This window comes from Castanea sativa, chromosome 2, assembly GCF_040712315.1.
Source record: "Castanea sativa cultivar Marrone di Chiusa Pesio chromosome 2, ASM4071231v1".
In the NCBI taxonomy this organism is placed as follows: domain Eukaryota; kingdom Viridiplantae; phylum Streptophyta; class Magnoliopsida; order Fagales; family Fagaceae; genus Castanea; species Castanea sativa.
The window spans coordinates 49,393,539-49,406,091 of NC_134014.1; the positions used below are offsets into that span (position 1 = coordinate 49,393,539).

A 12,553-nucleotide genomic window follows, 5' to 3' on the forward strand; every position below is an offset into this window, starting at 1 on the left:
TTCCCCAAGTGCATAAGGGAAAAGGGTTGAGGCTTTGCAACTGATCCCATAGAACCTTTAGTTGTGTGAAGAAATCAGTGATTGAAACTTCACCTTGATGAAGCTCTAAGATCTGCTTCTACAAATTGAAGATCTTTGGTCCATTTTTGTGACAAAAAGTATCCCTCAAATTTTTCCAAATTTCCAAAGCAGTTTCCCTATAAACAATGCTAGCCTGAAGTCTTGGAGAGACTGAATTGATTATCCAAGTCCCTACCATATTATCTGCACGAATCCAGGCTTGGATTGTAGATGGAGAATCTACAATTGGAGATGACAAAGTGAGAGAGCCATCTATGAAGCTAAGTTTATTCTTAGCAATGAGAGATTTCCTAACAGACCTAGCCCAAGCAGGGTAGTTTTCCCCCATCGACTAGAAGCTGAGAAACAAGGACAGCACTAGGATTTTCTCCATGGTGTAAGAACAAAGGATCATTCACATTTGATGAATCTTGTGTGGAAGATTAAGTTCCAGAAGTTGATGTAGTAGTTGTACCAGTGGCAGCCATTGAAGAAGCTTTGAAGCTTGTGAAGAAGAAGAAGAAGAAAAAGATTCTCAAAGAAAAAGAAAGAAAAAGGTTCCCAAATCTGTTAAAAGAAAAATCTTAGGTTTTGCGCTCTGATACCATATGAAAACTAATTTGGGAAAAATGATTTCATTGCATAATTATAATTACAATCACTAATATATATATACAAGCTAAGAGATAACTAACTCTAACTAACACCCATAAACTGTGCTAACAGAAAAATTAATCACTAACAGCACTTGGCACAAGTGGCACGTGTATAACTAACACCAGCTTGCACGTGAGTGACATACACACATTTAACTAAACAAACTACAGGTCGTATTCATCAATCAACTACAAGTGGTGGTGCTCTGTTCTTCGAAGTCTTGACTTCCCCTGTTTTCTGTGTACTTATCTGCTATAATAGGCAGCTCAGTAACTGATACTGCTTGATCAGAGGATTTCTTGGACTTGTACTTTTACATAAACTCTCTGTATTTCTGTTTGGATACCAAGATTCGTAAGAAGATAAACAAGGCCGTTATTCAGTACAGCCAAAAATATAAGATAACAGATTGAAAGATCAAAGATGTCTAGTAGTGGGGCATTAGAGGATGCCAAGGTTCCCTTACTGGATAATTTGGCTTCAACCGTCCGATCATATGATGGACAGGATGTTGATGATCAAGACCAATATCTTGCTAGGAGGTTTTGGATTGAATCAAAGAAGCTGTGGCACATAGTGGGTCCTTCAATCTTCAGCCGTATCACTTCCTACTCCATGGTGGTCATCACCCAAGCCTTTGCTGGTCACTTGGGTGACCTTGAACTCGCTGGAATCTCCATTGCCACTAACGTCATTCTTGGCTTCGACTTGGGCCTCTTGGTAACTATTGCTCACTTGGGTTTTTGGTTTCGTTTTTGGTATATATTGCACTTTAAGCTTACATATATCGTTAGAATTATGTTTAAATGGATAAACTCACAAATTTCAGTCAACCGAGAATAAGTAGTTTAACATGGAATCAGAGCAGTGGAGCAGAACATCTTGAATTCGATGATTTAACGTTGCTTATGTGATAGTCTCTTTTTAATGTTTGTTTTTCACTTTTTTGTGCATCAGCTGGGAATGGCAAGCGCCTTAGAGACATTATGTGGGCAAGCGTTTGGGGCCAAAAAGTATTACATGTTAGGCGTATATATGCAGCGTTCATGGATCGTTTTGTTCGTGTGTTGTGTCTTGCTTTTGCCTCTCTATCTATGTGCTTCTCCGTTTTTGAAGCTCTTAGGACAGCCTCCAGAAGTGGCAGAGCTATCGGGGTTGGTGGCTATGTGGTTGATACCACTTCATTTTTGCTGTGCATTTCAGTTCCCTCTGCAGAGGTTCTTGCAGAGCCAGATGAAGGCCGGGGTGATTGCTTGGGTGTCTCTGCTTGCACTAGTGGTGCATGTGATTGTGAGTTGGCTGTTTGTGTATAAACTTAAGCTGGGTGTGGTTGGAACTGCCGCTACTTTGAACTTTTCTTGGTGGGTTTTGGTGTTTGGGCTTCTCGCTTATACTATCTGTGGTGGATGCCCCCTTACATGGACTGGTTTCTCCATTGAAGCATTTTCTGGTCTCTGGGAGTTTGTCAAACTCTCAGTTGCTTCTGGCGTCATGCTTTGGTGCCTCTCTCTCTCTCTCTCTCTCTCTCTCTCTCTCTCTGTGTGTGTGAAAACTAGGCATTTAATGATTCAATTGCTTTTGCAATCATATGGTTTTTTCATTTTTCCTTATTGCATGTTTTGCTTTTTTTCTACTTTTCTTTTTTTCCCTGAGCATTTGTTTCTTCTTTTTGGGCAAGGGTCTTGCGCTCATGCGGACGGTTAGGAAAGATAGAACCACATGTTTATAATGTAACGGGGAAATAATAAAATCTCATAATAGTTTTTGAAACACTTTTATTTTTAATTAAAATGGGTCTTAATTTAATGTTTTATTATTTTATTTTGATCTATAAAAAAATAACATCTTTTGAAGTTTGAACTGTTGTGACATTCTATCATGTGCTTTTTGTTCTTTTGGCTGAATAACTAAAGATTATTTCTTTGTAATTCAAATTTGCAGCTTAGAGAATTGGTATTACAGAGTACTTGTACTGATGACAGGGAATCTGAAGAATGCAGAGATTGCAGTGGATGCTTTGTCCATATGGTAATTCTCATCTGTTACATGGCAATAGACTATGTCGATCTGTGTCTGATGATTGATGAAGAATTTTAGTCTGAAATTATTTTTAAAATAAGTTACCTTTCACTTTCTTCAAGCAAAAAAAAAAAAAAAACTTTCACTTTTAGAAGGCTATATAAAATTTTATTAATGTCGAGTAATGAGTGATCAGTTTATATATATATAACCACACCTCTGTTATTGAATAATCATTTGCCAACTTGTGGACTAATGCAATTTGTCTCGTTTGGCAATTGGCAGTATGACCATAAATGGGTGGGAGTTTATGATTCCTCTGGCATTTTTTGCTGCAACCGGGTATGGCTTTTTGTCAAAGTCTTAACTTAAATTATTACAATTATTTTTTGGTGGATCCCATGTCTCAGTTAGCGTGCCTGACCATTCATCTTTAGCTGTATGCTGAAATTACGGGTGTTTTTGGTAAGGATGTTACGTTTAAGTGTAGGTGAAAAAGTTTCGTGAAAACAACAAAATAACAAAACAAATAAGTCTTGAAGTCCTAGTAATAGTTTTAATTAATATATTCTTGGTTGTAGTTGCGAGCCCAAAGTTGTGACTTGTGAGTAGTATTAGGATTGAATTTCGGGGGTTCGTTTTGACAGCCAATTAATAATCACCACATGATCCAATCCAATCTAATCTTTGCTTTCTAAGACTTTATAATCCCTCCTGTTGTTTTCTTTCTATGCAGAAAATAATTCTTTTATGTCATTCATTGCTTTATATAAATAATACTAATGTAATTATAATTATTACAAAACATGCATCCAACATGTCAAAGTTACGTCTGGTTTTCACTTTCATCTCTACAAAGTCAAGCTTGCTGGAAGAGTGTCATCATCTTATATATACGTCATTCAGTTCTGAACAATTGGCTAACAAAATTTCCTTTGTTCAAAAAAAGAAAAAAAAAAAAAAAAAAGAATTTGGCTACCAACAAAGAGACGAGCACAGAGATGCATGAATGACGTGCTAAGATGGGCACTTGAGGAATAGAGCTTGAGCATATCTAATCATCAATAAGGGAAAAAAATAATAATAATTCAGCCATGTATGGTAGCTCCTATCCTTGGTCTCTATCTTATGAGTTACGAGTTTGATCCGCTAAGGTTTATGTCGATGGATAAGTACTATTGTGCGGCAACACTATTTTTCATAGGCAATCAATGATCCTTATTTAAAATAAAACTTTTTAAACCCTATACTAATTATTTAGTGGAGTGGTTATTATTATTATTATTATTATTATTATTATTATTATAAATTTAATTTAGTTAAGTATCAATCTAATGATAAAGAGTAATACTTAGGAGTGGATGGTATAAGTTTAAATGATATCTTAAAAAAAAAATTAGTTAAGTGATCCAAATAATTATACTCTAGCACCATTTGACATATACTGAATCTAAAAATATGAAATATAAAAGTAATAAAACTCAATACAAGATTTTTGGAAATGAAGTGGAAAATCAATGAAAAACCTTTTCAAAACAACTCTGAGACCTAATACCATAGAAAATTCATTGTAGAGGAATAGTTACAATATACTTTTAATAACCTTGTATACCTAGTCTCTTTGTTGTAATATCCGCAAACATTTCACTTGCTTTCTATAATATCTACAAACATTTCAGCTTTTCTACTGTAGTAATGGTAGATCCTCTGGAATCTTTCTAGTGCATGAACTAGACCTTCTGGCACTCCCAAGTTTCCTCCTTGTAAATTATTTTGTAATAAAATTACTAGAAAGGATATTTTTGGTTTCAAGAATAGTTTAGAATTCAAGGTGTATAAGAACACATTTATTTATTTATTTATTTTGGGTGTTTGTTGTGATTTGGAGCTAGTGGAAGTGTATCACTCAAATGATAAATTAAACCTATTACATAAGACATCAATATTTAATGTGGTTGGGCTAACTTCAAGCCTATATCTACAAGCAATGCCAACCAAAATTTACTATCAATAATAGGAATCGCAACCACACATAAAGTCTCACATAAAATTCTCAAATATAAACTAACCCAAAACTCCAATACACCGAAATGTGCCCCCACACTAAGACACTAAACAAAACTTTGTCTTCTAACACCCCCCAGCCCCCCTTTCAGAACTACACCACTACTCAAATTACAGTAATTGACACACCTCCTTATTTTCTTTTCTTTTAAATGTGAAACTACCACTTTTAGTAGGAGTAATACACCTCCGTTTTATTCTTCTAACCGCTGCAGGATTCCAAAACCAATAAAGTAATATCTAAACTTCTCTTATCATGGGATGGACTAAACAAATCTTCACCCCCAACTATGAGCTCAATAGTACCTTTGTAGGTACTCTCTTTGCACCCTCATTACGGGGTAGGGGAGCACCATCTCGTTCTCAACAAGGCATGCGCTCAATTGAGTTCAAGCAATACTTGAACTTCACAATCAAACTTGGCTTCACAAGCATATCAATCACACTCTCTTTAGGCAGCTATTGATCTAGGCTTACCCCTAATACAATTTAATTGATACTACCCAATTTTTTATGTTTTGACACTATGATTTGCCAAGACATTTATGAACCCTAAAATTGGTTTAGGTGTGACCGTATAACAGCAAAGTAAACAAAATCGATTTGGGATAGCTTAAAAATTATTGGTTTATTTAACGTAAAAATTAAGGTGAATAAAAGTATAGATGTCTTTATATATATAAAGGTTTCAAAAAATTATATACAAGCTAGCTTAAAAAATAAGTCAACTCATAAGCTTAAATAAACATGCGTAAAAAAAAAAACAAAAAAACAAAAAAATTGAACCATTGCATGCGTTTAAGTCTGTTGTTGTATTATATATGGATAAATTTGTTGCACCCAAACTGTTTTACGCTTTAAACACCCCAAAAGTAATTGAAACTGTGACTTGAAGTGACAATTTGTTTGTCATAATCACTACTCATTATATATTGGTTTGGAATTTTCTAAATGGAGCATACATTTGCCTTTTTTTTTTTTTTTTATATATTGAGATACATGAGTTTGTGACTTGTGAGGCATGCATGATGCATCCCTCCAATGACAACAATGTGCATATGTAGCCAGGGTATGTAAATAGGCCAGCTTTGATTACAATGAGAACTTGTTATTACATACCTATGCTAAGTTTAATTAAAACTAAAATACTCTGATTTCCATTTGTATAACATGCAACAGATGAGTGTGTGTGAATATATATATACTTCTCTAAGGACATGAAAGAATTTCAGTTCATGAATAGAAAGAGAGAAAATCCCAATTATATTAAAGCTTCTGGTGATAAAACAGAGTGAGGGTCTCAAATGAACTTGGAGCTGGCAATGGGAAAGGAGCTAAATTTGCTACATTAGTATCGGTGGTGACATCAATTGTAATTGGCCTCTTCTTCTGGTTATTGATAATGTTTTTCCACAACGAGCTTGCCTTGATATTCTCTTCAAGTAAATCTGTACTGGAAGAAGTGAACAAGCTTTCGATCCTCTTAGCCTTCACAATTCTTCTCAACAGTGTTCAGCCAGTTCTCTCTGGTAATAATTCCTTCATAGATTTTCCCCTCATTATTTGAAATGTGTACAAATAGGGGGGAAAAAAGAAGCTACATATTTTGAATTTTATATAGTTAACTTGATTTAATTTTACCTATATATTTTTTTAAAATTTTTATCAGGCGTGGCTGTGGGATCTGGATGGCAAGCATATGTTGCATACATAAACTTAGGTTGCTACTATCTGGTTGGGGTGCCGCTTGGATTTTTCATGGGATGGTTCCTCCACCAAGGAGTTATGGTACGTATTGCTGTTTCAATTGAGTCAAGGCAAGCAAGCCACACTTTGTAATGACTATGCTATCCAGTTGCTGATCTCATTGTGCATCTCTTGCCCACATAAAACTCAAGCTCATCTAGAATGAATTTCACATTAAAACTAGGAGGCAAAAGTTGAAAACAAGATAATTTAAAATTGATCAGATTAACCTGCAGGTTGGTATGTACTTTGACTAATTACGAAGAAAGTGTGTGAAGAATATGCTAAACTGAGATAAAATATTTTGGAAGAAATTAATTAGGTATCCTGCAGCGACACTAACTAGAATCATGTTAGGAAAGGTGAGAAACATTTTTCCCCAGGTTCAGAGTCATTATTTGCACAGCCTTCTTAAGTTGTTTCAAAGATGCTTTAGAGTCTCTTGGATTCTTGTGAAATGCGACTGCAAGAAATACATTCACCAAGTTAAAATGTTTTCATGTACTTCTGCACCAGAATTTTTTTTTTTTTTTTTAGCTTCATATGAAAAGATTATAATTCATAAAATAGACGTTGAAGCTAATCTTACCTGATATTTCGATAAAACTATCTTCGATGCATAAACCTTACAAAGTGAATCCTGCAATGATATATCACTGAAGTTACGCAACCAAATACATTAATTAAGCAAAGTCCAGGTGGGTGGTCTGGTGATCTGGCCCTAGACCCACAAGACTTTGGTCTTGGGTTCGAGTCCTCCGGATAATCCTCCCAAGTGAGGTCATTGTCAAAAAAAGTCAAGGAGTTTCTCTGGAGTTGCATGGTGACATGTAGCCACTGAACTAGATTGATTCATACTAGATAAACTGCACTGAAATTCTTCTGATTTCCATAACATTTATCCATTAAGCAATTAACAACATTGCCTTCTGACATGAAAATAAACTCAATCAGGGAATTTGGGCTGGAATGATTTTTGGTGGAACAGCTGTTCAAACCTTGATATTGGCCATCATTACCATGCGATGTGACTGGGAAAAAGAGGTAAAATCCTTTTGAAATCCTCTAGTATTAATTATGTTTTCTATACATAATGACTTATCATCTTATTTCTTGTGTTTTGAAATTGCAGGCAGAGAAAGCAAACATGAACCTAAGGAAGTGGGCAGCTGACACAAAGCAAGAACATTAATATGGTTTTAGAGAAAAAAAAAAACATATACTGGAGTCGATAACTATTCATTACTATTGAAAAGCAGCCTTTGTAATTAGCTCCATTACTCAATGAAATTACAAGAGCTCTTTATTATTCTTTAGTAGAAACAGAAAAGAAAAAGAAAATGACAAAAAACAAAAAAAAAACTATCTATTGGACTATTAGTTGACATTGGTAAAGGTTTTTAGATTACCAGCACTGATTCCTAACAGGTTCATCATTTGATTGCCAAGCAGAACAAATTTTCACTGCCTCTGCTTTAGCAATCAAATGTAGAAATAAATCGAAAAGTACTAATCCAAATATCCATCTCCATGGTAGTATTTTTTCACGTCTCCACCAATTTGCTTTCAGGGTTGCTCTGAAACCTCCCGAGTTACAGGGTGTTATTAGGTTGTGGTCTGAAACCATTTGTCATGATTCGAGCAAAGTGCTAGTTGCGTATACAGTAATTCTCAAAAGGACTAATCAGGTTACAATAATTACTTTTTGTAAATGTTCTGATAGCCTATATTAACCTAAAAAACACTAGATGAACAACTCAGGGTCTGTTTGGATAGAACTTATTTTGCTGAAACTGAAAACTGAAAACTGAAAACACTGTAGCAAAATAATTTTTAAATGTGTGAATAGTATTGTGGGACCCATTTTTAATGAAAAAGTTGATGAAAAGTGAAATTTGTGGGACCCATGAACAGTAATTTTGTGTACTGTTCATAACTAAAAGTCAATATGTGCGGCTGCTTTAAAAAAAAAAAAAAAAAAAGGTCTCCAAAACGTGGACGTGGGCTGGACGTGAATCCAAACGCCCTCTCAATATACGCTAATGCAACACCTACACTAATGCAATTTAATTTAATTGTGCTAAAGGTACTGGTTGTGATGCCTTATAGATGTTTTTGTTTAGACTGTTAGGGCAGTAGTTAGTTTGTTTTGGTATCTGTAGTAGGGAGGTTTCCCTTTGCTAGTTTATTTTGGGTCTTCCTTTGTAATTTGTATTTTGTTTCTATAAATATAAACTGAATTACCCAAAAAAAAAATGCAATTTAATTTAACCCAAACAATGTGAGGTATCTCGAGTGGATCGTCACTTACTCTTGGCAAGAAATATTCAAATCTGTGAAGTTCCTGGAATCATATTCTGCTTCTTTTTAATGGAATAACCATTCAACATGATGAACAAACAAGACTTGTGCTTTCTGAAAATTCTTCTTGTTTGAGTCTATTTTAATATTTATTTTAAAGTGATTACAGATGGTTTGATGCCTTGTGTCTAGATTCAAATTGATTAATTGAGGCCTTGGATGGATTATTTGCCTTTGGATTAATTGATTAACTAAGTTATCAAGTATCAGGACTAATTTCTAGGTAAGAACAAATGTCATTGGATTCCAAGTAACTAAGTCATTCATGATAAAACTAAATTTGATTGCAAACAAAGCAGTTTGACCCATGTAAAAGTGTAAAACTGTCACATGTGTGGGTCGAATGGTTACATGTAAAAGCATTTGATGTATTTTTACACCTTTCAAAAGTTACTTTAGTTATTATCCGGTCTTATTATATGTTTTGAATTTTCTATTTGGTTTAGAAGTTATGAAGTTTTTTTTTTTTTTTTTTTTTGTTTATTAGTAATTGTAGTCATTTTAGGAATAAGTTATTTAGAGTTCTGATCCTTCAAGAAAGGATTTAACAATAGCATATATAAAGGCATTATTGTAGTCATTAACTGTTATAGTAACAAAATTCCAGCAGCTTATTTTAAGTATAGTTTTAAAATCTGGACGGACTGGCTGGTTCGACCGGTTGAACCTGAAACCGGACAGTAATCCGGTCCGGTTATGTTTAAAAATCGAAAATGTAAAGAAAACCGGATTTAACCGGTAACCGTCCGTTTATCCGGAAAAACCAAAAATCTGGATGGTTGAACCGGTTTTTCAAAATTGATGAAAGACAGAAAGAGATCTGAAATGAAGCTTTATTTTGCAGACAAATCTTCTTTTTTCTCAGATCTGCTGGTCTAAGCAAGTAAGGAAAGATTTTTTGCTATAAAAATCTTTTTCTTTTCTCAGATCTGCTAGGCTTGAGATAGTGAGAAAATTACTGAATGCTCACGCTTGGTATTGAAACCAGCCTCTTGGACTGGTATGAGGTATCCACAGCTCTTCGGTGAGACAGAAAATGAGAGGAGCTGATGGAGATCTAACTTCCAGAGAGACAGATAGAGAGAGACGAAGACGGAGACACTAGCGGACAAAACAATGAGAGCTGAAAAAATAAAAGTTACTGATAGTAAACGGTGTGGGCCTGTGGGGTGTTAGATTTATGAGGGGAAATTTAAAAAAATAAAAACATTAAAGAAGGCTATACGTGTGTGGCTGGGAATAGAATAAGGGATTGGTCATAATAATTAACAAGTCAGTGTGTTGTCTAATCACTTGATTTTGGATTTTTTTTTTTAATAGATAAATAGTTAAAGTTGACTATTATTTATAAAAATAAAAATATGAAACGTAGATTATTCTTTCTTTTTTTTGTCAATAATTACTGACTAGAAAAAAAAAAAGTAGTATGAAAAAAAGAAAAAAAAATTTCTATATTTTATATTTTCTTAAAATAAGTTATTAAAATTCAAAATTCATATGAAAATTATTTAAATTATATTAATTATGACATCATCAGTTTGACCATCGGTCCGACCCCGATCGGACCATAAAATCGATAATCAATCTTTTTTTCGGTTCTTTGTCCGTTTCGGTTTTTAAAACCATAATTTTAAGCTTGTAAGATTGCTTAGGAGGTTTGATTGTCTAGACTTTTTATTTATCTTATTTCTTGTTCTATCCCTTGTTTTAACCCCACACAGCCATCAAGATCCAATATTTCTTATTTAGTGTTAGAGGTATATTAGCCCATTAGGGCTAAATTCTAATGGGCTAATATATCTCTAACACTTCAAACTCTTTTAACATCAACCTTTATTCAAGAACTCATTAAGAATTTTTCTTAATGTTGAATTCTTAAAGATCCTATATCAAATTTGGTATCAAAGCAGTTTTTGTGGAGGTGGAGTGGCTTGGCAAGACAATAGGATGCTTGCTGAAGAAGAATTTCTTCAACGACACTTTCGAGATTTTATTCTTAAGCATTTATTTACCCTTGAGCAAGATGACATTCGTGTGATTGATTATGAAAGGAAATATAAAAACTTATTTATTATATCTAGATTTGCAAAAAAATGAATGTATGACTTACTCGATTCAAGAGTGGGCTAAGGGATTGAGATTCGGTGCAACAGCAAAATGCTTTTGCACCGTGCAATTAGCCATGGGGTATGAGAGGGGTGAATAAATAAAGTGTAAAAGTGAAATGGTAAAAAGTTGGGTGTTGAAATTTTTTTTATTCAAGAGCTGTAATTAATAGTGACTTTTGCAATTTTTAATCTCAACCATTGATTTCTTATTGCGTGATACAATATTGCAGTGGATCTCAATCCGTGAGCTAAGGTATGAAATTGAGGAGGAGATGTCTCATTTTTACTTCGAAATTCTTGGGATGCTATAGATACAGATATTCACTTTGAGATGTTTGTAAAATTTATTGAAAAAAATCTATAATTTTCAAGCCTTAAGCGTAATGTTGAATTGCCAAGACTGCATGCACAATGGACTGTACAACAGGACTAGCTGGTAGAAACTCTAAAACAAAGTGAAAGTGCCACAAAAGGAACTTGTATGCCAATAGGTCAGAATGGTTTGCTAAGAAGGTAGAACCATGGTTTTAAAAACCGGTACGGTGAACGAACCGAAAAAGCAGCTAATTACCGGTTTTAAGGTCGGACCGGGGTCCGACCGATGGTCAAACCGGTGACGTCATAAATAATTTAATTATTATTTATTTAAATTATATAAATAATTAATAAATTTTTTAAAGAAGTATATAACATTTTTTAAAGAATTTAAGTATTTAACATAAAACATTACAAAAAAAATCATGCTTAACATAATAAACTATCAACAAAACCAAATAAATAAGTTCCTTAGTCATTATATTTACATCCAAATAGCAAATAACAAATAAGTTCATTACAATATTACATCCAAATAGCAAAGGGAAATTGAAATGAAAAAACAAAGGCAAAAATGAAATTGAACCATAGTTAGTTAGTTACCATACCCATTTTTAACTATATGTGGAGGCAGAGAGTGATCGTGGGTGTGGTGAGGGGCTGGGGCGAGGGGCTGGGTCTGGGGCTGGGGCTTGCGCGCGCGAGGGGCTAGGGCGTGCGCGAGGGTCGCAAGGGGCTGGGGCGCGCGAGAGGGGGCGAGGGGGCGGGCCGGGCGCGCGCGAGAGGGCGAGGGGCAGGGGCACGCGCGAGGGGGCGAGGGGCTGGGGCGCGCGCGCGCTAGGAGCTTGGGTGTGCGCGAGGGCCGCGAGGGTCGCGAGAGGCTGGGGCTGGGAGGCTGGGGTTGAGGCGTGCGCGAGGGGGCGAGGGGCTGGGGTGTGCGCGCGTGCGCGAGGGGCTGGGGTGAGGGCGAGGCACTGCGCTGAGCGGTGAAGGCGTGAGGGAGAGCGTGATCACAGGGCTGAGAGCTTGAGGAATGAGTTGAGGAGGCTGGAGGCGACTGAAGAGAAGTGAGAGAGGCAGAGAGCTGAATGAATCTGATAGGTTAGGATTGATTAGGTTTAATTTTTTAGGCAAAACGGCACAGTTTTGCCAAATGACCGGTTCCTGGTTCGACCGGCCGGTTTTTCAGTTTTTAAGGTTGAACCGGCCGGTCAGAACTGTTC

At 35.6% G+C, this 12,553-nt stretch overlaps 1 protein-coding gene across 1 annotated transcript; it reads left to right on the forward strand.

Annotated features, from left to right (window-relative positions):
* The first annotated feature begins 780 nt into the window (after positions 1-780).
* LOC142623277 (protein DETOXIFICATION 27-like) lies at positions 781-7,855 on the forward strand. Its single transcript, XM_075796667.1, has 8 exons — positions 781-1,437; positions 1,675-2,216; positions 2,659-2,745; positions 3,022-3,078; positions 6,091-6,329; positions 6,470-6,588; positions 7,501-7,590; positions 7,679-7,855. Exons 1-8 carry the CDS (start codon positions 1,141-1,143, stop codon positions 7,736-7,738), a joined length of 1,491 nt encoding a protein of 496 aa, XP_075652782.1. The 5' UTR covers positions 781-1,140; the 3' UTR covers positions 7,739-7,855.
* The last annotated feature ends 4,698 nt before the right edge of the window (positions 7,856-12,553 follow it).